We start from the raw sequence: 26,892 nt of genomic DNA, 5'->3' as shown, positions 1-26,892 counted from the left end.
TGTGAATAAAACAGCTCTGTAATCGTAAGGTTCGAGATTTTGTTATGGCTTTCCGGGTGCGAAAACTTTTCGGGACCTTTCGAGAAACGGGCCCCTGGGATAATTTGCGGTACAATTTGGGGATCATCTGCAGTAACGGGATCATTTGCGGGCCTGTACAGCTCTGTCCTTTGGCTTGTTGTTACTGCTGTTAGGATATTATGCTGGAAAGTGTTCTTTCGATTTAACAAATTGACGTCAGTTTTTTATGCGTCTGTCATCGCATTGGCAGGTGATAAATTGCGTCATAACATTGTCAAAGTGGCTGTGGAACCACGAGCCGCGAGTGGTTCCGCAGTAAACTTTGACAATGTTATGACGAAATTTATCATCAATAAGAGGACAGACGCACAAAAAAAACTGACGTTAATTTGTTTTTTACAATAACAAGACCCCAAAATGGTCAAATGCCAGGAATAAATGAGGGGAAAAGACGCCGTAAACTTGCCGTAAACAAAGATAAGCGAATTTTATTCAAAATGACGGGAGCATTGTCAATAGCTTTTCTCGCTTTTTGATTGCCTTATTAAAAAAAGTCCATAAAATCTCATTGGCTAAAAAGTTGACAGTTTGACAGCTGAAAGTTGAACTTGAAAGCTTGCATAAATTAAAATTTTATCCGTCTGTACTCTTATTGATGATAAAAATGAGCCAATCAGCGCGCGAGACATTAGACAGTTATTGTGAAAAAAGCTATCGATTCTTGCGATTAAAGTTTTTTTTCGACGAGGAACAAGTAGGAAGTAGCAGTCTCGATTCCTAGAAAACACGAGCAAGTTTCTAGGAAATAGAGTCTATTTACATTGCATCTGCTATTATGAGGTCAGGTTATGACATGCTGTCTGTTGTCCTATTCACTTTGCAACTGAACACATGTGCAAGAAATCATAATTTAACTGAGAAAGGCCAGACCATGGCGGTCTTCTTGAATTAAAAAAAAAAAGCGCTTTCGCAATTTTTTGCAAAAGAGAAAAACAACAAACATCTGCCAGCTGCAAGTCAAGTACGTTGGCTATGATGGGGGGGAGGAGCATGTGTCTACAGGATCACCTATAAGGTAGCCTATAAGGTAACTTCTATAAAGAAACTGTTTACTACGCACTTTCGATTTCCGAGAATTTCGCTTGAACATCGAAAGCTTAAGATTTAGAGAAAAAACTCAGACATCTCTATACCGGGCATCAAAACAAAACTGCACTCAACAGACGGGCTTCCCTAGTCTCTAATACTTTCGTTGCCGACTTGATTGAAGAAGAGGAGCGATTTCATCACTTAAGGTAAGATTAATACAGTAAACTGTTTCCTATTCGAAAAATAAACCGGCAGGTTCTCAATCGATTGATTGTACATCGGAAATAAGTCTTTCTTCCACATTTGTATTCCGTTTGGGTTATTTTTTCACACCTGGCTGTGTTAACAAATGAATGTAAATATTCATTCATTCGCAGGTTTCGGTTTAGTTTTACTCGTCAAAGGCTGCATCCTGGTAGCCGAAAGCTCAGTCGTTAAATAGACAACGATTTTAGTTTTTAGTCGTGGATACGCGAAGCATAATCAAGACTATCGTTAGGGAGTCAGAAAATGCAACTTTGTCACTCTCTCAGAGGTAAACAAATCGACGTAATGGCGCAACGTAATACAGATCAATACACTCTTTTTCGTTCGACAGAATGCAGTTCTAACCGCGTAATGCATAAAAAGTTCGAGATCTGTGAATCTATCTATCTATCCACCCACCTACCTACCTACCTACCTACCTACCTATCTATCTAACAAATTCTTCAGGTACGAATGATGTCATGTCCATGTTTGTCCATGTGCTTTCTTGCGAGTGTTGGGCAATATTGCGGACCGGTTTCGAGTGTCGAGGAAGCTTATTGTGGACTGTAGCGGATACTGAAGTTGTTTATTTAAAGTTCGAAGTCAGTGTTAATGTCATTTAAAAATCTTTTAGACATGTCTTCACGAAATGTGTACGACTTTTCGTACGAACAGAAAGCTGTAGTTTGGCTGCGTGTTGTGTACTCTGTTCTCTTCGACCGAAACCAACGCTGCTTTCTGCTGAAAAAATCAAAGGAGGAAATGAGTTTCACTTCGCTGCCTAGGTTTCTGTGCGAAAACTATGTAACGTAAACCCAACGAAAGTACTTACATAGGATATGAGTTCAACTCCCACAGGGTTGCTTTGGTACACGAACATGTCCTCCGTTTCATTGTTTCGGAAGTGAAAATGCCCTGTAGTTGTTACCCCAAAGCCAAGGCGATTCAAAGTCGTGTTCGTAAACAAAATAACTGTCCTAGTTTTGGTACTAAAAGCACGTCGTCTCGCATACCCACGGAACAAACATGGTTGGTGTCGATTTACACGGTCAGTATAAAACACACACTGTGGACTGCGGACTGCTGACTGCGGACTGCAGACTACGCACTACGGACTGGGTATAAAACACAGATTTATGTATAATATTACACGATACATGTATAAACGAGAACAAACCCTCTCGTATGCACGTGCTTTGCGATCAATTCATTTGTTTTGGCTCCTGCTGAAGGGAGACCAATTTCACGCCTACCTAACAGTTCAGGCACAAAATGCTTTCCCTAGAATTTTTGTTTTGTTTTTTTTAACATACCAAGCCTACCAAAACTCGAACGCACTCTTTAATCTACGATTACTACTAGTTTATAAGAATTTATCAGAATTTCAGAATAAACGCGAGGCTGAGATTTTGAAAAGAATATAATAATAAATAAATAATAAAAAATAAATTTGTAAATGCCGTACAATTATTATATGTTATTAGCTAAATCAGATAAAATTCTTCCTTTCTCTGAACGACGAAACTAGCCAAAAACAACACTAGCCGTATGCTCGATTATAATAACATTTCTGCAATAACAATACACCGATTCCAGAAAAAACCGGAAGTTGCACGCAAGCGAGGCTTAATAGCCCTCGAGCTTTCAAAATGGCGGACGAAATGCTGGGGAAGAACGAAAAAATTCGAATGTATGTAGGTTAGAGCTACTTGTCTGGAGCAAATGTGGTAAAGAAAAGGAAAAGAGTTGGACACAAGTGTTGTGCGGCTGCAAACTCTAATAATCGAAGCAAAAACCGACCTCATTTATCATTTCCACGACTGAGTTTCCTTCGGACAAGCTAACCAGATAAACAAAGAAGAAAAAAGTGGGAAATACTTATGCAAAGGGGAGATGTCTATTTTACCTCGGTAGGAAATAATTTTTGTTTTTCCGAGCACTTCTTGCCAAGTGATTTTAAACTGAGTACACTTTTTGAAACTGGGAGCCGTACCCTCGGCTTTCCCTTGGGCAAAAGTTGATGAGGAATCTCTGTGTAGAGCAAAATATATGATGCATCTGAGTCTGGCATATGAATACCCATCAGCTTCAATCAACTTAGGAATTAATCAGTTTTCATGCCTCTGAGGTAAACAAAAAAATTTTCCCAAAAACAATGTTGAATGTGGAAGGACATTAGTGATTTAAATACAGCCATTGATGAATTTTGAATATTTTTTACTCGCTTAATATTTCAGCAAGATCTGGCTTTTAGGTTTAATGTTTCAGAACTAGCAGTGTCAGATAAATTATTGCATGGGCCAATTTCCTGTATTTGATGTTGGGGAGCCAGCCCATGAATTATTTACCTGAAGTTTTCCTAGGCTGAATTTGAAAGCATAAGGTACAGAATAGACTGCAGAGAGATAACAGGTCAGACACCCAAGACCTGGACATCCAAAAGTGAACTTTACTCTGAATAAGTCTGACAACACATTTTAAGGCCTAGTAGGAATTTTCCTTAATGTCGTAGATTTGATAGACAGCTTGTACTGGCAAGCAGGAAGGTTATAATCTTCATCCATTCTATGCAACCAAGTAAATCAGAACTGACTATAATTTTAATGCCAATTTTCTAAGGAAGACTGTTTTCCAACCATGAACCAGAACTGCAAATGTAAGAATACAAGCTGAAATGGCTATTAGGAAAATAAATGGATGGCATGTATTTGATGGTGTAACTCCACTAAGGTTGTGTAGAGTTGTTAATCAACCCTGGATAGTGAGCTATTTGCTTGTAAACTGGCAGAAAAAAGTTATCTGATGTTTATTTGTCATTTGGTAGTGACTTTAAACAGAGTACATGATATTGTTCATCAGTGGTAATTAAATATTTGGTGATTTCCACCATACTGAAATTGTGCATTATGTGGCTTCATGTTCTATTTTCTGGCACAGGGTGTAACATAGAAGGACACATGGTAGAGCTGGTGTATAATTTTGCTAATAACATAAAAGTGCAATTGAATTTGACCTCATTGAGAATTTTCTACGCTGTATGATCTTATAGATTCCCAATTGTTTTGAACTATTTTGAAATATTTATTCAAATATTCATCACCAGAGAAAAACTGGAAGTAGCTGAATTTTCTAATATTAGATGCTGGACAAAATTTTTGGACCTTTGATATACATTGTTTATTCTGGCTTTAGCAATAATCACATCGTGTAAGGCCATCTCTAAGCATTAGCCAATTCATATGTAATATATTTATCATAAATTGTTCAATATTCTTTAGCATCTCCTTCCACCATTCTATGTCCAAGGCATTTTGCTCATTAAAAATTTGCAGTTACTTTCAATTTATAGCCGGGACATTCCAAAGTCTGTTCACAACAAAGAGTAGTTGTTGTACATTGTACATCATAAACTGAAGTTCATATGACTCTTGTTTACTTTTAAACCAGTGTCAAACATTTTGCATATTGATTTTGTAAGGCAATCTTTCAGGGTCTCACTATCCATAACAATGACATTCCTAGCTTAAATTATTTCATGGAGATTGCCCTTACTTGGGTCTGTAACCTCAGTCCAGCCGGGGGACCCTGGGGAGGCCCCCAAAATTTCCCTTTTCTCTTGAACAAAAAAAAAAAGCATTTTTTTACTTGCACCTTCGTCGATCCCTGTTGATGCATTATTTCAGTGTACTTGTTCATCACTAGTTGCTAGTTTTCTAGGCCATCTTTCATGGCATGTGACTGATAGTCTTTGTTACACTGTAGTACACGTCACTGATAATTTTATTGCTGATTTGACTGATGAATCAGCTTTGTGATTGCGTCCTACCCTGTAACGCAATGATGCTGTCACTGTACCGAACCCTTGCTTATACCATTCTTGGCGAGTAGATCGTGGTCTTGTTTGATACTCTGATTAGCATCTTTTGAACTTTTAAAAGGATTTCCCTTTATTCTCTAACACCGATTGTTAATTTATGAAGAGAGATTGGATGTTCTCAAACTTGAGAAGACTGAAGTGGTCAGTGAAAAATGAATCAGCCGTAGGAAATCTTTTAAAGTGTTTTGTTGCAATATTCCCGATATCCGACACAATTTTAAAATTTACTTCAGTATGTTCTTTCGATCTCTTGCTGTAGCTTTAGTAAAGCATTCTTCGGGTCAGGGTCGTAAACTTTTACAATTTTCATTTCATTCAGATTCTTTTTCCTAAACCGACCATGAACAAAGTTCTTTTAGGCAATAAAAATGGTGAGAACAGGTTGTTTTTGCGCATATTAGAGATCGAGACAATCGAAGGATGGAAAACATACCCGTCTAAAAGTTCCTTTATTTTGCCCCTTTGATTTATACGGCGACTTTTAAGCCAGAATTTCGATTGGCTGAGTGTCAAGTTTTCAATGTTCTTCGCTCACACTGACGCCGGGAATATCATCAGAAGAGAGATTTGCCTTTCTTCTTCGTTCGCCATGTTGCTTTAATTACCGCGAGGGCTATTAAGCCTCGTTTCGGTGCAACTTCCGTTTTTTTCTGGAATCGGTGTATTGTCTATCTTAATCTAAGAATACTCACAAAAATATTTTCAGCAAAAAATCGGCAGAGATATAAGAATATTCAGCCTAGGCCGGAAAAACAATATTCTTGTGTAAAGAGTGAGCGTTGAAATATACTTCGACTTTCCTTCCTTTGATACCACTGTCTTGTCTTTTGAATTAAGTCATATATTTCACCTCTGAAAATCACTCACTTGATTTTATATAGAATACAGTTGAACATAAGGTGATTTAACACACCTTTCTAAGAACTAGTGCTATCATAATCAAAATACACTCTTTTTATACTCTCTAAATGGCACTCAATCCAATACTCAAAGCCGTGATTGGATTAATCAAACGTTGAGTATTTAATCAGGTCTTGTTTTGCATTTTAAACTTTTCATTTGAAGAGCGAATTACTGAAACAAGTAATGAAGTAAAATTTTCAAGAAGAAATTCATAAATTCATCGTTGAGAGGAGCGTGCTGAGTATCTGTATTTCAGTTGCACATTTTATTTTATAAATACTTTTTTTCTCTTACCTTTGGAAGCAAATTATGGCTATTTTTTAATTCAAGTTTTTTTTTTTATTCAGCCAGTTATTTATTGATTTATTTATTTATCTCCACAATTACAGCAATTACGATTCTTTTTTCAACAGTTAAGTTACAGAAGAATGAATAACGTTTGGTTTACAATAATTAACGATGACACCATATTGAATTAATTAAGAAAAAAGATTTTGTCAATTCTTATCTACATTCATATTTAACTTAACGATTTTCCTTAACGATTTTCCTTAATAATAGCGTTGTCTTATAATTATTTGAAATATATGTGTTTTTCAGTTTCATATTTAATTACCAAAATTCTTGTGAAGTGGCTCAAGGAAGGCAATGTTTCTCTACATCGACAAGTCCACAAGAAGGATTTTCCTAAAATTACTATATAACTAAATAGATCCATCTCCTCCTCAAAAAAAAAAAAAAATTATGACTATTTTTTTTTATTTTTAATCAAGGCCTTTGCTCCGATCAGTTTTTTCCTTCAATCAAGGTTGATACATATAAGTTATATATTTGTGTTAACGGAGATACGCTTGTAAGATGATAGGTATCGTTAGTTACAGTCTACTAAAATGTTGCGAAATTTTAACTCCGTAAAATAGTTTATTAAGACAAAATCTTTTTTTTTAAGAAGATAATTATTATATATGGGTGGTCATTCTCGTGTGCAATAGTTGTTTTGTCAAATAAAAGTCTTACATTTAGCAGTAAAGGTTGTTCCTTGTTATAATCATGCGACAACGTGTTTATAAATTGGTCTGCGAAGGAAATTGTGTGACACTTCACGAGACCGAAAAATATAACGAAAGGCAATAATGACTCCAAATTTACACAGTTGGTACCTTAAGTATTTAAGCCACATTTCCAGGCTCCACAATTAGGTACTAAAGTATTCAAGAAACATTTCTACATTTTCACACTTCCACGGTTGGTGACTTAAGTATTGGAGACATTTCCACAATTTCACCACATTTTTACACTTCTTTATTAGGTACCTTAAGTATTCAAGAAACATTTCCAGATTTCCACACTTCCACAGTTAGTTACTTAAGTATCAAAGACACATTTCCAGATTTCCACACTTCCACAGTTAGTTCCTTAACTATTCAAGGAACATTTCTACATTATTACACTTCCATGGTTGGTACCTTAAATGTTCAAGACACATTTCCAGATTTCCAGATTTCCACAGTTAGTTACTTAAGTATTCAACAGCCATTTCTAGATTTTTACACTTCCACACTTGGTAACTTAAGTATTCAAGACACATTTCCAAATTTCCACACTTCCACAGTTGTTAACTTAAGAATAAAGACATATTTCCACTTTTTCCAAAAGAAAAGCAAAGAGAACTTTTTTTAATATTTGCATGCATGAATTTGCTCGTCAATACCTTAATTATGAATAATTTTGGTGACTGTGCATTCCATTCCGAGGACGCATTGTGCTCTTCTACCCGAAGTAAAAGCCTTACTTGCGAACCCTAAATCTGATTCTAAATCTCTTTTCCTACAGGAGATAAAGTCTACGATTTCCAATGTCCTGGCATTTCCGCATAGACCTATCAGACGACACGATCCCACGAAAGACCGAAGAAGGTGAAACCTGCATATTAAATGTGCAGTATCATGGCACTGGTCGAAATGACTACAAAGTGGATCAGGAAAAGCTCGAAAGCACTTTACTGACAGAGTACCTGAGAAAAAGTGAGGTGCCAGACCTCAGCCAGAAGCTAATGAAGTTGACGTTTGATATCACGCCAGCCGACAAAGCGAACAGCTTCTGCAAAAGTGTTCTAGAAAGAGGGGTATTTTGTCGTCAACATACGTACCTCTTCCTTGGCCACTCGAATGAACAACTGAAGACAAAATCCTGCTACTTGATGAGAGCCACCCAGGACGAAATTTACAAGCATTTGGCGAAGTTTGGCGACTTTCTTGAAGAGAAAAACCTAGGAAAGCGGGCAAGAAATATTGCAATGCTTTTCACGCCGCTAAACAAAGTCGTGCCATTGACTACAAAGGAGTACAAAATGCAAGCAGACATTACGGGCGGTATTACCAGAACGTACTCTTTCACTGATGGATGTGGCTTTATGTCTCCTGAATTCTCTTCCGAAGTACAGCGAGTCTTCGAGCTTGATTATCAGCCCAGCGCTGTCCACGTCCGCTATCGAGGCATCGAGGGTATGCTGGTACTCAAAGAAGATTTGGCAGACGTTAAAGTGCTGTTCCATAACTCAATGCAGAAGTTTGTTACCCCAGATGAGAACATGCCTGAAGGGTTCAGCTTCGCTGATGTTGTGGATTATTCCCGCCCTTACGTCAACGGATACCTCGACACTCGAATGGTCATGCTTCTTGCTGATAGAGGAGTATCAGCTAAGAATCTACACGACTTGCAGACAGGCTACTATGAATTGTTAGAAGACATGTGCAGGAAGACTGCCGAGGCCGAGTATTTCCTGAGTTGCAAAGGAGAATTCCGTCTTCTGCAAGATATTCAACACAAAGGCATTGATAGCACCACAAAAAAGCACTTGAAAGGTCTGAGAAAACAAGAACTGGATGAGATGGAAAAAGCTGCATACACGAGAATTCTGGTTCCCAAGTCTCGACTGGTGTTTGCTGTTTCCGATCCTTACCAGAAACTGGGGTACGAAGAGTGCTACTTCTACCCCACGATGTTAGAGGACGAAACGGAAGGTTTTATCCCTGGCCAGGAGTTTGTGGTGATGCGAGACCCATGTTACCATCCTGGAGACGTGCGTGTGCTGAGAATGACCAAGGAAAAGCAAGGGTACGAGAACCTGAGGGATTGTCTAGTTCTGCCCGTCAAAGGCCCACGCCCTCACGCGTTTGAATGTTCCGGTGGAGACTTGAGTGGAAACAAGTTCTTTGTCAGCTGGGATGAGGAACTCATTCCAAATAAAATAACAAGCCCCTGTGCTTATCCCCCAAAGAGGACGCCTGGATGTCGCAAAGCCGCGACATTTGTACCCTGTTGTCAACTACCCAAGACCAAACTGAGCCCTGATTGGCGAAATAGAGAAGGCCGACAAGAAATACGCGAATACTTTGCCTCCTACGAAGATGATTTAACAGACAAGATTGACGCGACCTACATGAAGTATGCAGCTGCCTTTGGCCCATCATCAAACGAGTGCCGAGAGCTCAGTAAGATGCTTTACCAAGCAAATGATTTGACCCAAGATAGAATTGCACTGGAAAAGAAGTGGCTGAAGTGGAAGAAAGCGGAACCTCGCGCAAAATGTGAAGTGCCTCCTCGTGATACATTTATGCTTAGTGAAACATCTCCTCTTATTAACGACAAAAGAAACGAAAATGAAGATGATCAAGTTCCACTCATCAGACAGCGCCGCCTTTTCTGGCGTCGAGACAGGCCACAGTGTTGTCATGGAGACAAGGTACATGAAATTATTAACAAGGAGGCTGAAAAATTTGTTAAAACATTTGCTGGTGAAAGGAAAAAGATAGTTTAGAAAATGATTATATGAAATGACTTTTTACCGTACAGAAACATTTCCTGCTCCATAGAAGAAAAAAGAGACACTTGGTTTAACATTCAGACGCCATATTAGTACTCGGCGAGTTACTGACTGTATCATTAATGGATAACCTACAGTGATGGATGATTACCTTGATTAACAGTTACTATCAAAAGATTACGTTACTTTAGTATGCTCGTTTACATACAATCTGTCACTGATTAGAGACGAAAATCCCTAAACGGAATGCAAATGTACAAGGTTTATTCCCAATGAACCATCAATCGATCGAGAACCTACCGTTTTCTTCTCGAACAGCAAACTTTTTATTTATCTTACCTTAAGTGATGACTTCTTTCTTCTTCTTCAACCAACGTGTGGCACTTCAGATGAGTACTTAAAAGCAAACGAAACTACTATGGAGTAGAGAAGCCCCTTAAGAAATTAACTTCATCCGCTATGAGGTCATAAAAGAAAAATTTCCTGTTTGTTCACGTGACCTGGGGCAGTGGTCAACAACATAAAATGGAAATTCCGCCAACAGTTTATCGACGCAGGCTAGAGATTTCCGTTCCAATTGAGTTAATATGCCTGAAACTCTAATTTTAATTTTTTTTTCTTTGTTACTATTTGAAATTGATCTCTTTTTATCAAACATTGTAAAATAGAAATGAGACATGAGGGAACTTTGATCTTTGGACCCACGGGCTGAAATTAGTCCCAGAGTGGGCTGAAATAGTCCTTTAACACGGCTGTTTTGGTCTGCATTGTACTCAAATGGCTCCCGGCCACACAATGCTGAATCAGGTCTTGAGTCTCTAGGGTTATATTTTCACTTTGGGGCTGGAACAGATTTGGTTAGTTTACGGTGTTGTGGGATAAATTTTACACCTCAAAAAGACGGAGTTACAGACTTTTCAACACGATGCTTAAACGACTTTCGTTTCTTATTTCTCTGTGGGTCTGGATGGGGTTAACTGACAACTGACAAATGGCAAAAAAAATAACTGACAACTACCCAAACATTTAACTGGCAACTGACATTTGTAGTCAGATCTGCTAACACCAGACCAAAGGTTTTTAGCCCTTGATATTCGTTTGAAATTCATTAAAATACTATTACTTTATAAGTCTGTTATTGTAAATCATTTTTAATTTGACCCTCATACTATCTGATACATGATCATCGATTGAAGGCCATGCGCTTCAGGCCTCAGGGAGAATAGAAATGTCTGCGGTTATTTTGTACTCCCGGAATTCCGTTTAATGGTTCGCTTTTCAAAATTTCAACAATTTCCGGATTTTCTGCAAACTGTCCCCCGAAATTTCCTTACCCGGTATTTATTTGTCACCGTTTCGAGATTTTCGGAATTTTTGGTTGAATTAAAAGTGCCCCAGGAGAGGGTTTAGGACTTCAGTTAATTATTAATTTACAGCCACTCAACTGATCATGACAACTGACAAATGGCCCAAAATTCCACTGACAACTGACAATTGGACAAAATGTTAACTGTTAACTGACATTTGCACCCCGTCTCCATCCAGGCCATCTTCTATGGCACAAATTGTAAAGGGCTTGCAATCAAGCGCGATCCCGTTTTCACTGTCTTCCGCACCGGGCAGGACATCACCAGGTGGGCACTCAAATTTGAATCGGCACAGTAATCGAGCAGCCGTACGTGAAAACGGTTTTCAGGATTTTCCTGGGCACGAACGCTTTTCTAACAACAAACTCGTTCCCAGGGCTTTTCCAAATCTCTAAGGTAAAAGCCCTGGAGAAGAGTTTGTTCTAATGAGTACCAACCCTACTGGTACAAGAACCGCTCTGGTCGGAGAGAAGGAAGATTGCGTGGCAAGACCAAAAACCGTCTGCATAGGAGGCTAACACAGATGCTCTTTGGAGTCGTCGTACTCGTACGCATCTCTTGTAGCTTTGAAAGAAATCTTTCTTACAATAACTGTCTAATTTCTCGCGCGCTGATTGGCTCATTTTTATCATCAATAAGAGTACAGACGAATAAAATTTTGATCTGAAAATACGGCCAACGCAGCCAACACATTCAGTGCAACTTACGCGCGGGGCATGATGGTCTGCTAAGTGGTTTGGTTATATAATGATCAATCTAACTGTATGGGAGAATCTTTGCTGACGTCATTGTTTACATTTGTTCTCATTAACAGACGATTTTGCGCAGAGAAGGCATCACACTAGACACTGATTGACTACAAACATTTAAAGAGCTTCTGAAACTTTATTACAGGTGGAAATTTTGGCTCTTTGCGTGTAATATTCGAGGAGAAACTGGCTTACAAAACTGCACAATTTCTGGGCGGCAAAAGCGCCTAATGAGTTATATATTCTTTGTAAAATTTTAAGTTTTTAAACCCGCGTCGCACAAAAAGTGTTCAATACAACGGGCTCAAATTCCTTGAGACAGATAATCTGCTGTGCCCTTTCAATATTCACAACTAATGCTTTTGTACTTCCACAAGAAACTGCATTGATTATGCTAATGAGGCAAATATTGTAAATAGTTAGGTGTTTTGCATTGGACTGTTGTACGATTGTAAACAGCCATGATGTCACATAGCATTTCTTGTATGATATTATACATTTGTAAGAGATATATAATTGTCCCCGAGTTTGGAGACATACAAAGCACACCGTGATGGAAATTTCAGTTTCTTCTAGCTTGTCTGTCTCCATTTTCAGATTAGTTTTCGTTTTTTAAATGAATACATTTTAATCGAAAGAATTGTTCTATTACATCAGGAGCCATAATCAGGGACGGAGACCGTAAGCGCGCGCCATTTCTAGTATTGGGGTTGTCCCCATGATATGGGACAATAATTCTATTTTTAGAACAAATTGCGCCATCACCTGCGGCACACGCGCGTACATGCTGCGAGGATTTTTGCGGATGTCGCGCGGGGGAAGTGGCGTCCGAAATTCCCGAAATGTTTCATGTTTTTGCCCCACAACTCAACGCGTTTACGTCTGTTGGAATTTTGCTTAAGTATTTTCGTCGTAAGCTGCTCCAGTTTGAGTGAAGTAAGACAGTGTCGAATTTAGGTATGTTCCGCTGTAAGCTTATATATATCGCTGACCAAGTTGTGTTCCGACTGATGCTTCTTTTACATGAGTTGTACATTACTCCACTTTAAATTTCACTTATGTTGAAGATTAACAGCTTTTCCATTACACAGCAAAAAACTAGGTGGATATATTTAGATATAGCAGAGCTTCAGGATTTCATAGTTTCATAGCTCCTCTTGCCACACGCTTGCGAGGAATTTGTCAGTCTCTCGCGACCGAAAAGTAAAACACAATAATTGCTAGTTTGAGTTTCGCTTGAATTGTAAGCAACGCTTGATGTTTCATCGAGGCTTAATAACTGTACGTCCGTAGATAGTGCTCAGTTTTATTCGTGTAAAAATCCAGTAAATTCTCTGTTGTCGATGAATGAGAGCGCCCGCCGATGCGTGTTTTGTACAGTCACTAAACATGACAAATTGTACTTCCGCCGCACTTTCGTGTGAAAGCGTACATCGAACTCAAACAATAGCTCTATGGTTTTTAAATACGTTTAAGATTGATAAATGTTTCAGAACATATTAAAAGCTAAGCTGAAAATCTGTGAATAAAGCAGAAACAATCAGCAAAGTTACGATGACGCTTTCTTTAATCAACTTGGAATAACGATTTCGATTTTGTTGATCGAGTTATCAAAACTCCTTGTCTATTTTCATTTTCGCAGTGTAAAACTTCACTATGCTTATGTTGAAGAAACACACATGATGTTAGTAGCCTTTTTTGCATTCGTGAAATTTGTTGCAGCATCTCAGCGCAAAAGATAACGAAAGAAATCTTTGTCAAGATTTGTTGACAATTGAAAACACCGACTCGGACTTGAAAGTGCACGAGCTGCACTATGCAAATGAGCTAATTGTACGCGTCAGACTTTCCTTTCAAAAACTTTTGCAAACTCACCAAACAAGCAGAGACAATAAGAAACCATCAAAACAGGTTTTGGTTATGATTAAACATTGTCTGAGAAACTCACAAATTAACTCGATACCAGAGTAGAGAGTTTTCTTGCTATATTCTTAAGCATACGCGTAAGCTTACAACTAGCGAGAGCAGATCTTATTATTCATTCCCAGCGCGAGATTGAAGTCTTGTTTTCGACCTTGAAAAACCCACCTTTTCCGTTAGCTCAGAGCATAAAACTACATATAAGCGCCCTGGTTCGTATTCCCTGCCTTATTCCCTGCCATCGCTGTGAAAAATACGCAAGAGAATCTCTCAACTCTCACCATTTGATCACGCAACGTGACAACATCCACGCGAGAGCCCCTGACATGTGCGTGAATCCGCGCGGATATATGACGTCAGGATGGCGCAATTTGTTCTAAAAATAGAAAAATTGTCCCATATCATAGGTGCGCGCGAATCCCGAGACTTACGGTCTCCGTCCCTGATTATGGCTCCTGATTACATAACATATTCCTAAAAATGACCTCTCTTCTACTGGCAAAATTCATAAAGTTAAAAAAAGAGCAACCCTCTTTCCTGTAAGCTAAGGTTATTGTCGGTAACAGCATTAATTATTTCAGACCTTCGAGACCTATCTCGGTTCTTCATATAAACGAAAAGAATAAATACATGTACGCATGGTGAACCTCTTTGTTAACTACAGTTAAATAACACCTTGTAAGAAAAATCGCGCTAAAAACAGTGCCTCTATCACTCAATAGGAAAACAGCGCCAGTCAAAGGCTGTTAACGTAATGAGGGCGCCAGCAAAAATATAAAAATATTTACATTTTCAGAATCAAAATAAACGAGTGATTTTCCGTTCGTTTTCTTACATTGGCTTCCAAAAGAAATAAAAAGCATTTTCTCCGTGTTTCTTGCAAGTTATAAAGACCATCGCGAAAGTTTGGGAGAATTCAAAAAAGCGGTAGAAACATTCGCCTGTGGCTTGTGTTTCTGCAGCATTTCTTGTTCTTCCAAATTTCCACTCCAGTTCCTATTTAACAATTAGACTACGAGCCCAGGTTCTATGAGCGAATCGTCAACGAGGCGTGGCCGAGATTGTGTGCTCCCTGTGTTCACAACAGAAAACTAAAACGATCTATTGAGAAATTTTGATTTTGCAGCACGCTACAGCTTAATTAGCCTGCAAGCTTATTCGTACGGATAAAGTCCCACATTTATTCCTGTAATGCTTCTTCGACAAACTTTTTTGCTCGTTCTTCAAGTTTCCGCACCTCGTGACGCATTTGAGGCGTTTTACGACGTGCGCCGCGAAAAAATCGCACTGCTCCTGTTCCATCACAATTTGTCATCTCCACACTTGTTTCATCTTCGTCTTCATTTCTATCTCCTGGCTCTTCTTCTCCTTCTTCTTCTGTTCTAAGAAGAGGTGACCCCTCTGACGATGAGGCTTCTGCAGAGCTCGTGGTCCTCGTGGTCTCATTCTTTTCAAACATTGCTAACTTCTGCGACAAAACGTCTCTATCGACCGTTTGGTTGGCGGCTTGGTAAGACATCTTGCTAAGCTGTTTGCATTGAGCACAAGATGGGCCATGGGTTGCTGCAAGCTTCATATAAGTCTTGTCAATCCTTTGAGGCTGGTCGTCCGTAAAGTTGGCAAAATACTCGATCAGTTCCTCTCGACATCTCTTCTTTCTCTCTCGGTTCCGCTTGAATAGCCATTTAACATTAGCGCGCAGTTTAGCACAGGCCTCGGATGTATATTCCTTTATGGTCGGTGAATAACTGCACGGGTTTATGGCTTTTTTCGGTACGAGTTGTTGATCCCAGCTGACAAAGAACTTACTGCCGCCCAGATCTCCTCCGCAGCGCTCGAACGCGTGGTTCTTTCCTGGTAGCACCAGACAGTCCTTCAAGTTCTCGTATCCAAGCTTCCCGTGGGACAACTTCAAAATTTGTATGTCTCCAGGATGGTAGCATGGGTAGCGGGCGACCACGATCTGTTCTTCAGAGGAAAATTCTCCGGCTTCGTCATCTAGCAGTGTAGGTTTGAAGTAGCACTGACCCTTCTCTAGTCTGTCGTGAGGATCACAAACACCAAACACTACTCTAGCTTTGGGGACCAAAATTCTGACACGTACCATGGGACTTCTTGGTGGCTCGTCGTCTTCGGCAGGAAGAACATAGCTACGATCGATCATCTCTTCTATCTCATTACGCTTTATGGTCGTCAAAACTTCTCTCGTAAGTCTATCAATTCCACTTCTGATATTTCCTGCATCTCTCCCAGTCAGGCGTAAGAGATATTGAGCGGACGCGTAGTCATCGGGTATTTTCCTCAACAAGTCTAGATAACCCTCATGCAGGGCTTGGAGATAACTGATTGGCACCCCTCTGGACTGAAGAAGTATGATCAATCGAGTATCAAGGTACCCATTTATGTGAGGCTTGGAATAATCCAAGATTCCTATGAAAGGAATATGTTGACGCACCTCGTTGTTCGGAATGTTGAATTTCTGCATGGACTGGCGGAGCTGCACCTGAGGGGCGTTTGTGGGGACATCTTTCAGCACCAACGTACCCTGAAAACCTTGGTAATTTACTTGGACGGCGCTAGGTTCGGGATAGCTAAGGCCAAGTTGGCGTCGCACCTCAGTAGTAAACCTCAGTAGTGCCGTCCTTCGCAAAATATGTTCCTCTTCAAAATGCCTACACAAAAGTTGTTACTCCCGTTTTGCACAATTGGTTCACTGAAAGAGACAGACATCAGGTTACCGGGGAAAGAACCATTCCCATTAGTACGTCTTAAGTACTCGAACAACAGACTTCTTTCCAGTTTCCTGTACTCGAATCGGTAATCGTTATCGTTTTCCCCCAAATAATCCACATGTTTTATGTAGTCGGCTTCGCAATCGGTGGGCGGAGCAGCGTTTTCAGGAACAGTGATACAAACAGGATAAGCCATAAGACCTTTGTTACTGTTACAATCGACTCTTGGTGGCTGCAGAGAGACAAAAAGCCACTCAGTATAGTAAATCAAGTTGTGTGATTGTGAGGTTTTGGTTAGTCAACCTTGGAAACTGCTTTTAATTCTGATCACACTCCTTCTGGGTGCCGGGGCTTAAGGAGCTTCCTTGGTTAATGCGCACACGTTCTGCGCATTACAAGATGGTCCCACAGGAATCTCGGATTCTAATTTATTCGCCTTGGCAGATTACTGTTAGAACATTCCATGAAAGAGCGTATTAAATGGTGGTGATATGTTTGTATGAAAGCGAATAAAAACAAGCAAAGTCGATCAGACGAATTACTCCACCGGGGCGAGAAATTCTCGATGCTCAGAGTGTGTAGCGTAAAGGAAGTTTGCGTCTGGAGACGTTTAGGTAGATATAAGAATACCGAACTACCGAACTGAAAAACTCACTTACGTTCGGCGTAGAAGAGGTATTAATAAAATATGAGAGGATAGGGTATTCTTAAGAGAAAGATTTGTTTGTTTTTTTTTTCAGTGTGCACGTTCACTGTATATTATGGCATCAGAACCTCCCTATGTAATTCGATACCATATTTTCGTCTTTAGCTTTTTTCCAAGCTGTTTTCGCATGATATATCTGTTCCGACACCAGGTATCGCACAAGAGACTTGTAACGCTTTGGCATCAGTAACAGTAGTCTTTCTTATTAGCTAGTCGATATAAAGCGCTATTGAAGTCTCGCTATCAAACTTAGTGTACGTAAAGGTGCATCATAACAATATGATGCGACGCTCATGTCGTCAGCAAAGTTAAATTTGCTTCGCCATTTTCATTGGCAATATTATAAAACAATTGATTCATGCTTTTAGCTGTGCATTGTCAAGTTCTGATGCACTTGGGAAGTTTGGAGTGGCCTCGACCAACTCTTACGCTTCTCTTCGTCCTCACTCGGAAGCTCATAAGAACCATAAGAGTTACAGTGCCTTGTAAACAATGGAAATTTTGAAATGCCTGCGTAGTTCTGTTCGCAGTCAAATCGAAAGGAGAGCTAAAGAACGCTTATAATGAAACGACCTCTTGTTCATTACTTCTATCATTTGTTCTAGAATGACTTGAAAGTTCGATTTTAAAGTTTTTCTTCTTGGTGTTCAGAGTTCATTAGCTATGACGTCGATAATCCGACTTGACTGACAGATAGTGCATTATTTTTCATATCAACCTACTGTTATCTGTGGCCTGTGTCTTCGTTTTCTCCACATGCCTTCTTCTCTCAGTACTTCATATAAACACAGATAATGACAGCAGCTGACGGCTTCCTAGAATGCAGCAAACTATGAGCGTTGACAGCGTTCACGGCACGGCGGCGCGCAAGATTCTTTCAACTCACTTGCATAGTTCGTGAGCCGTATCCAGGAATGCATGAGCTACAATTAGGGGAATCCCCGAACTAGATTTAGAAATTCCTTGATCTATTATTTTCGTCCTTTTCATAACCAATATCGTTCCTTCCTTTGGCTATTTGGTACTGTTGTTAGGAGGGCATAGTTTGGAACATATTCCTGTATAAATCGTTTCAATCCCGCGATTGAAGCTTCTTACAAAATAACACATTGTTATGACGTGTAACAGACTGGATTCCTAGAAAACGTGAGCACATTTCTAGGAAAGAAAGTAACCTCCCACGCAGACGCTCTTTGTATTCGTTGTGCGTTGCTTTCCCCACCCCTCCCCGTCACCCTCCCTCTCAGACACTCATAGAGGAAGGAGAGATTGCGTGACGACTCAATGCATAACTAGCACCATAGCAACAGAGCTGTTGCATAAACATACGTTGTAAGTTTGCTAGGTCACTACAGAGAGGAAATGTCTTAGATCCAGTCTCGAGTCCCTATACTCGCGAGGGTTTTTGAGATTGGTAAGAAATGTGAAAAAGTCTTTATTGGACGACGGCTGGAACAAACAATGCAATTGACACATGTATATTTTCGCAGGATCAAACTAGCGATCGCTTGATTTGGTTTGAAGTTCGAGTAACCCAGCTTGGATATTATTTGGCAAGTGCCGAAGTTGTAGGCGCCTCCAGAAGAATGAAAACAACTCTGAAGAGATTTGGCGCGCTTCAAGCAAGACCTAAACATTGTGAACATTCGCTCCTCCTACACATACTGTAGAGGGAAATGAGGTAAGGAAGTTAAACCATAACAAAACTTTAGAAAGATCTTTCGTCCTTTTTACAAATGAAATACTTTTAATAAACAGTTTTGTTGATTATGACTTTAATAGAAATCTTCTAATAACATATACAATGGTATATTGGTAAAGGTTATAGTTTCAAGCGCAAGTACAACTTTAATTTGTACTCGAGATTTACACTGAGTCTTAACAGCCAGCTTCCTCAGAAGCTGGTGCTGTACTCGTAACTGTAAGATAAACTGGCAAAAAAGCAAATATTGTTGCTAACTAAAATCGGATTGTTTTTCTTTAAGCAAATCAACACTTCAAATAAACAGCTTTGCTGCTTGTAGCTTAGCGTATTGTTTCAGCGTATAATTTCAAGGGCCACTCTAGATATACACTAGTCTTAAAAAAGCTACCTTCAGTTCTACAAATAGTATTTGAAAAAATAAGGTTATGACTGTTCTTGTGCCTATAAGATTTACTGGATTTTTTTGTACATTTAATTACGGGGAAAAATAGGCAAATATGACCGTTAACCATGGCCAGACTTACTTAAGCTTAAGGTAGTATGTCTATTGTGAACGTTCGACTAAGAGTCACCAAAAACATTCCTTTTGAGGACTGCCCTCAACCAGACGATCACTCTATTTGCTGTAATACAACTTAGTTGATTGGATGGCCAAGTGATTTGATTATATAACGAGCAATCTAATTGGTCGGCTAAGTGCTTTGGTTACATAATGAACTGTATAGCTAAGTGTTTTGTATTAAATTGTGGTTTGACTGTAAACATAGTCATGACGTCACATTCGGTTTCTTAAGGGATATTATACGTTTGTAAAAGATATATAATTGCCACTGAGTTTGGAGACATACAAAGCACGTCATGATGGAAATTTCAGTTTCTTCTAGCTCTTCTATCTCCATTTTCAGTTACGTTTTCTCTTTTTTTTTAACTGAATACATTTTGATCGAATGAATTGTTCTACTGCATAACAAATTCCTAAAAATGGCTTCTCTTCATTCAACTGGCATATTTCATAATGTTTGAAAAAGAGCAACCCTCTTTCTTGTAAGCTAAGATTATTGTTGATAACAGCATCAATTATTTAAGTCTGTCACATAAACGAAAAGAGTTAATGCGTGTACGCATACTCAGCCTATTTTTTAAACTACTGTTAGATAACACTCTGAAAAAAATGCGCCCAAAAACGACACTTAAATAGATTATGAGCTCGAGATTTCTATGAGGTGATAGTTGATGAGGCCGAAAGTAGATTTAACTATGACCTCAGAGAAACCGAGGGGGAATAATCTAATTGTTTTAGTGAAATCCTCACTAAATTTCCTTCAAAACAAGATCTCCAATCATTTCCCGAAGTTATAGCTCATTATTTAGCAAAATTGCGCGAATTAAATTGTTATTTGGAGCCTGTGCAAATGCGCTCATCGGTTGAGTATTGGCAAATTGTGAGGTTTTAAGTTGGATAACGGTCAGTTTCCTTTCGTTAGTGTTCTTGAGAATTTAATTATGCAATAATATTTCTAAATCCTCCTCGAAACATTAAAAAAAAATACTAGCAAATGTTGTCATTATGTGGACGACCTCTACCACTGCACTCTACTGTCTGATAGTATATGAGTAGCTCGAATTTCTCGTTCTCCCAAATTTCCACTCGAGTTTCTATTAAACAATTAGATTATGAGGTCGAGATTTCTATCGCGTGATAGTTGACAAGGGCGCATAGAAATCGAGAGCGAATAATCTAATTGTTTTAGTATAAATCTACTAGTCGTTCAAAACTTTATCTAAATTCTCTTCACAGACACTTCGAAAACGCCAAGAGGCGGCCTTCATTTTGTTAACAAGGGGACACTGCTACGCTACTCACTATCTATCAGAGAATAGTCAGTGAGTAGCATAGCCAATCAGAGAATGGCATTCGTGATAGAACGCTAGTAGATTTATACTAACACGCGATAGAAACACAGAAAAAATTTCTATTTCCAAACTGATGAGATCCGACATGCCCCCACCACTGCAGAACCTCTGTTTTCATTTGTTCATTATAAATGCTGCCTCTGTTGTTTCTTTTAGCTGGTGTTCATTTTTGTCTGTTTGTTTTCTTTGCTTTTTGTTGTTGTTTTTGTTGTTGTTGTCTCTTGTGGCTGTTGGCATTGTCAACTCTTGTTTATTACTTACTACTAAAGAAGTGCTTCGCTCAAAGAGGCAGTGAGCAACTCGTGACATTTCTCGACAGCACTTTGTACAGAACCGCGTTGGAAATCTTTGTAAATACTACAAAAATCCATTCTGCTGGGCGCACGGCGCAATAAAAGCATTCAAAATTGCAGTCATTTCTTTCCAAACTGGCTGTGGAGTAGAAGACTGAGTTGCAGAATCTTGAGCTTCTTCCAGGTAGGAGCTGAGCTTCTCTAATTTCTTGTTAAGCTTTGCGAGATATTTTTCAACAACATCGTAGCTCGTAGCATTCCAGGCAAAATCCGGCGACAGGTACTCCCCGAGCTTTTGACATTCGGAGCACGATGGCCCATGCCCAGGATGAGACACAAACTTCTCAAAAAGTGACTTTGCTTGGGAAACTAGGCCGTCATTGCTTTTGAAGGTAGAGAAATACTCTCTTAGATCACTCTGAAATTTGGCATTTTCCTGAAGCTTGCTTTTGGTCGAAGGCTCATCTGTTTTCACCTCTGTATTACAAGATTCCATTTCTTCAAACCTTTGCCTCGTCGGAGGTGGTTCCCTCGAGCAAGGAAGGGCAGTGAATATCTTCCGAACCTGACTCCAATTAGAACGCAAAGCGCTGGTCATGTGCTCGCGAACGGACTTTGATTTATGGAGCATGAGATTTGCATCCCAGCAAACGAAGTACTTGTTGGCAACAACTTGCTCCTCTGTTGGTAACGGTAAAACGAGGCAGTCTTTGAGGTTGTCATACTCTCCTTTATCGCGGACAAGTTTGAGTACTCGAATACCTGAAGATGTGTAACACGGTAGTGGAATCACAAGGACCTGAACTGCTTTTTCAAACTCTTCTCGTTCTTGAGGATTCAAACAGTCCAAGTTAGGAATAAAAACGCACTCATCTGACTTAAGGGCGTCGTCTTTATCGTCGTAAGGATCCACAATTCCAAAAACCTCTCTTGATTTAGTAACAAGAACTCTGAGGTTAGTGCCATCATGGTCTTGCATCTCTTTGACTTCGTCGCTTTTTATCTTGCAGATCTTTTCCCGTGCCTCAGGCGTCATCCCGTTTTTTATTTTACTTAAAAGTTCCGTTTTTCCATTTAGTCGAAGAAAGTGCTTGGCATGGGTCAAATCGGCTTTTCCAAGGTTTTCCAGCAGTTGATGGTAAAAGCTCTGCAGTGCCAGTAGATAATCACGCTTTACACCCCGTTCGTCCAAAAACATCACAGAGAAAACGTCCAAGTATCCCATCTTGTAAGGTTTGGTGTAGTCAGCAATACCTATTGTTAGGGAGTTACGACAGTTGTCTGCTGCATCTGGAATTCTTAACAGTGCCTTAATTCCACTCGAAGGAGTAATCTCTTCACTAGCCGCAGACGTTATCTCATCGCAACGCACTAATTTGCCAGAAAATGCTGGGCAGATGACTTGAATGACGCTGGGTGCGTTAGCTAGACTGCATGCTGTCTTGATCGTTTCAGCAAGTTCGGGCGACATCAACCCACTTGGCACATTGGAGCTAGCGCTGCGCTCGCATTCGAACTCGTTTTTCTTTAACTCCAAGCTTCTTTCGAATGGTTCAAACATGTGCTGAATCTTAGCTGCTCTGTCAGCAAATGAGATGTCATTGCTTAAGATGCCAGACTTTCCGCGCCTGTCGCTAACTTGCGTGTCAGTTTCCTTGATCAAAAAGCATGTTTTGGCCCTCAATTGAGACGCAGAAAACCCCAGAAAGCAATATAGCGAACCGTCGTGTTCGATGCCCCTGCTTAATAAGCTATTTATTTCATCTTCAGAATAAGATGAAAACTCAACTATGAGAAGTTTGTCCCACACGTTTCGTTTTCCTCCGGCTTCGGAAAGCAGCTGATTGATCATTAAACAGCTTTTCACCTCTCTCGGTTGTGTTGGAGGATTCGGAATGCCTTTTCGAAGAACGATGTGCTTGACGTAAAGTTTGTCATCGGATGGACATTTCAGTGGCTTGTTACACGACACAAGGAAAGGTCCGGCCATGTCGATCTGGTCAGCTTAACCACTTCAGGTAAAATCTAATGAAAGAGCATCAAATGTAACCATCATGACCATTGCTCGAAAAATTATCGCCATATCTTGGTTTGAAAACCTTACCTATAACAGTCTTAATTAAGTTATCAATATCAACTTTCCGTGCTGATTGTCATTAATTTTCATCCATCTCTACCCCAAACAAACACCAGCTAATTTTACATGCCAGAAGTCAGTGAAAAGTCTTATTTTAAGTACTTTTTTTGTAATGTGCAGAACCTTGAACAATTTTTGTTGTCTTATGTAGCTTGAGGATAGTTCCGCTTGAAGCGGCTTTGATATTGCAATGGTAATGGGACTCGAAAATGGTCTACACGTTGTATTCAAGTTCATTTTCGAGTCCCCATACCCTCAGTTTTAAAACGAGACTGGTGCAAACCCATTGGAATTAATAAACCAAATCATTTACGTAAATATGCAAATAAAACAAAGGTTTTTGCACCAAGCCTTATTTTCAAATACAGTAAAATTGCCTGTTCGCAAATTCCTCGTCTTGACTGGATGACTTCTCAAGAATCGCTCATTCGATTTTTTTCTCATCTGTCGAAGAAATGCTAGTTTCAACTTTAAAGTTTATTGTGCCGTTGGGTGCTAGAAGAGAACTTATAGTTGCATCTTGTTAATCCTAACAAAAATACATTTATTGATGCAGACTGATCGTTGTAAAAGCATTTAGAATTTGCTTGAGTTCCGCACTTGACAACTGATACAGGTCACTGTCATTTTCTTAGGAAATGAAATTAGTGTCACATCGTGTCAGCGAGGTATGTGCAGTGCTTTGAATTTAAAGAGAAATCACTAGCATGGATCTAATGTCTGTAGAAAAGAACACAATAGACCACTGATTCCATGGCCTTGATCCAAAGCCAAGAACATTACACCGAAACTAAATATACTTTAAATGACGTCAATGTTGGCATGGCAATTAAACCGCAGCCAATCAAATTGAGGAACTTATCGGTCGGCTATAGTTAGGTAAAACAACTGCTCTTCAAAGAAGCAAACAAACACAATGATTGACAGTTGCCGTCGGAAAACTCGTAAGACTATTACGTATTCTTGTTTCAAAGAGGGCTTTAGGGGAATGAAACAAACTCTCGTCTCCTTCCAAAACGATTGTAGTGAAGTCAAGCTTAATCAGAAAAAGATTGTGAAAAGAACTGTTCTTCGAGAAACTTCTTGTAAAATTACGAAATAAAGAAAGGGTGCAACAACGTCCATTCAGTCAATTATATTGTAACTAAAGAGCTAACTTCAGCTACTTCGAACAGAATCGAGTCGGGGACTCGGCAAGTAACTAATTGTCTAAGCGAGAGCTCTTCAGAGATCAAAAATTTTAACTAAGGTAGGGGTAGGCAGAGGGAGCATTCATGAGACTCTGCGAGACTGTCTGCCATCTGGCCATTACGACAGATACCATCGGAATCCCGTTTACAACACCCCAACCTGATTACACGAAGCTCATTCTCCCGCTTATTATTCTTTCCCTCTCCTCTCAATTTACGTCTCCCTACATGACGTCTACAATTATTTCAATCTGCAAGAATTTTTAACTTCTAAATAAACATACATGACATGTTCGACTCATATAAATCAGAGAAAGCGTTCTAGAGAGGTGGCGGGAATCGATTAATTATGTCTGACGATCAATGTGGAGCCAGGAGCGTTCTAATACGTTTTAATGCTGCTGCAGTTTTGAATTCATCGAGTTGACTTTCGACGTAGTTACGCAGGCATTTTGCTTTATTGGAATTTTGGAATTGTGTACCATTAGCAATTTTCAACAGTTCATTTTGGGTAATCAGGAAATGGCAATGGAAAGAGTACTTATCACTGACGAATCACTGACTCTTTGATACCTATTGATAGAACAGACCAGGCCATGAAGAATAAAAAGAGGGCCCTGATCGGATCGAGACGATCACTTTTAAGTTTGCCGAAACGACTCCAATACCGACACAAGGAAGATGGCGTTGCGGTACATTTAAGTTTCCTCTGGCTTCTAAGGAATATAGAGTTATAATATTGGCAATGATATTTACCTGAAGGCTGACAGCGTTGTCTGTTAGGTATATCGTCCTTTCCAATTATACGAGGGAAACAGCTAGCTTTGGGTTAAAGCAGACAGAAAACTGCCAACAATGCACTTTATTGTGCGGCTTTCAGGAGAGTGCACTAGATTCTGTCACCTTATTTGGATATTTGTAGTTCTGAACTGAAACTGAAATGTGGGGAATCCCCGTATAAAAATAGATTAGAAAGGCTGGAAATATGCGAACGAAAATAAAACTCTTTCAATATAGTCGTTCTTTTCACACCTTTCTCCAATACTGCTCTGTCCTTTAGATTGTTGTTAATGCTGTTAGGACAATAGTATGGAAACGTTCTTTCGATAAAGCTATTGATTCTTGCGATTAACACTTCTTTTGAAGCGGAACAAGCAGGAAGTAGGGGTCTTGATTCCTAGAAAACACTAGCAAGTTTCTAGGAAATTGAGCCTATTGACATTGCATGACATTATAGGATCAGGTTATGTTGTGACACGCTCCCTGTTCTCCTGTTCACTTTGCAATTTGAACAAATGTGCAATATATCATGATTTAACTGTGAAATTGCCAGACTATGGCAGTCTTCTGGAATTCCGGAAAAAAGAAGCGCTTTCACTATTTTCTTGTATTCAGAAGAAAAGCAACAAACATCTGACAGTTGCAAGTCCGAGTGATGAGGGGAGAGGGGAGGAGCATGTCACAGTCAAAACAAAGCCTAATAAGATTGCTTCTAAAGAAACTGTTTACTCCGCACTTTCGATTTCCGAAAAGTTCGCTTGAACATCGAAAACTTTAATTTAGAGAAGACTCAGGCGCCTGTATACCGGTGAAGCTATACGATTTTATGCCCATATGTCAAGCCCAGCAAGGGGTTTTGGATATATTTCCGTTTTATGACCTCGTAAATGAAGTTAGTTTGGGCATCATAACAAAGCCGCACTCAACACACGGGGCTTCCCCAGTCTCTTATACTTTCGTTTACCGTCCCCATCTGTGTCGCCGACCTGGTTGAAGAAGAAAAACGATTCCATCACTTAAGGAAAGATTAATACAATAAACTGTTTGCTCTTCGAGAAATTAACCGGCAGGTTCTCAATCGATTAATTGTGCATTTGGTATAATAAGCCTTCCTTCCATATTTTTATTACCATATTTTTTTCACATTTGGCTGCGTTTACAAATGAATGTAAAAATTCATTCATTCCCATGTTTCGTTTTAGTTTTAGTCGTCAAAGGCTGCAGCCTGGTAGCCGAAAGCTCAATTTTTAGAAAAACTGTTAAACAGACAACGATTTTAGTTTTTGGTCGTGGAATGCGCGAAGCGTAATCAAGACTATCGTTAGGGCTCAGAAAATCACTCTCTCAGAAGTAAACAAATCGATGTATAAAAGCCGCAACGTAAGACACTCTTTTTTTTCATATAAGCATTTATCTTATTAGAATATCGAGGCT

At 39.5% G+C, this 26,892-nt stretch overlaps 2 protein-coding genes across 3 annotated transcripts; one reads left to right on the top strand and one right to left on the bottom strand.

Moving 5' to 3' along the window:
• Positions 1-1,064: 1,064 nt before the first annotated feature.
• LOC145464052 (uncharacterized) lies at positions 1,065-11,318 on the top strand. Its single transcript, XM_081447869.1, has 2 exons — positions 1,065-1,316; positions 7,973-11,318. The coding sequence occupies exon 2, from the start codon at positions 7,995-7,997 to the stop codon at positions 9,957-9,959; it is 1,965 nt and encodes a 654-aa protein (XP_081303995.1). The 5' UTR covers positions 1,065-1,316; positions 7,973-7,994; the 3' UTR covers positions 9,960-11,318.
• A 3,526-nt stretch (positions 11,319-14,844) lies between these two features.
• LOC145462557 (uncharacterized) lies at positions 14,845-25,452 on the bottom strand. 2 transcript variants are annotated; one of them, XM_081446109.1, is made up of 2 exons: positions 25,435-25,452; positions 14,845-16,965 (listed from the first exon to the last, which is right to left on the bottom strand). In XM_081446109.1, the coding sequence occupies exon 2, from the start codon at positions 16,484-16,486 to the stop codon at positions 15,182-15,184; it is 1,305 nt and encodes a 434-aa protein (XP_081302235.1). In that variant the 5' UTR covers positions 16,487-16,965; positions 25,435-25,452; the 3' UTR covers positions 14,845-15,181. The 2 variants fall into 2 exon arrangements, with proteins under 2 accessions (XP_081302235.1, XP_081302234.1); XM_081446108.1 differs by lacking the exon at positions 25,435-25,452 and adding an exon at positions 18,162-18,291.
• Positions 25,453-26,892: the final 1,440 nt, after the last annotated feature.

Source organism: Orbicella franksi, chromosome 12 (genome assembly GCF_964199315.1).
Source record: "Orbicella franksi chromosome 12, jaOrbFran1.1, whole genome shotgun sequence".
Taxonomy (NCBI): Eukaryota; Metazoa; Cnidaria; class Anthozoa; order Scleractinia; family Merulinidae; genus Orbicella; species Orbicella franksi.
Note: the sequence above shows the minus strand (reverse complement) of the source record. Positions and strands in the feature narration are given on the sequence as shown.

What these genes read in the sequence shown, in the direction of transcription:
- LOC145462557 (XM_081446109.1), bottom strand. Translation starts at nt 16,486, where the DNA reads ATGCAGAAATTCAACATTCCGAACAACGAGGTGCGTCAACATATTCCT.
- LOC145464052 (XM_081447869.1), top strand. Translation starts at nt 7,995, where the DNA reads ATGTCCTGGCATTTCCGCATAGACCTATCAGACGACACGATCCCACGA.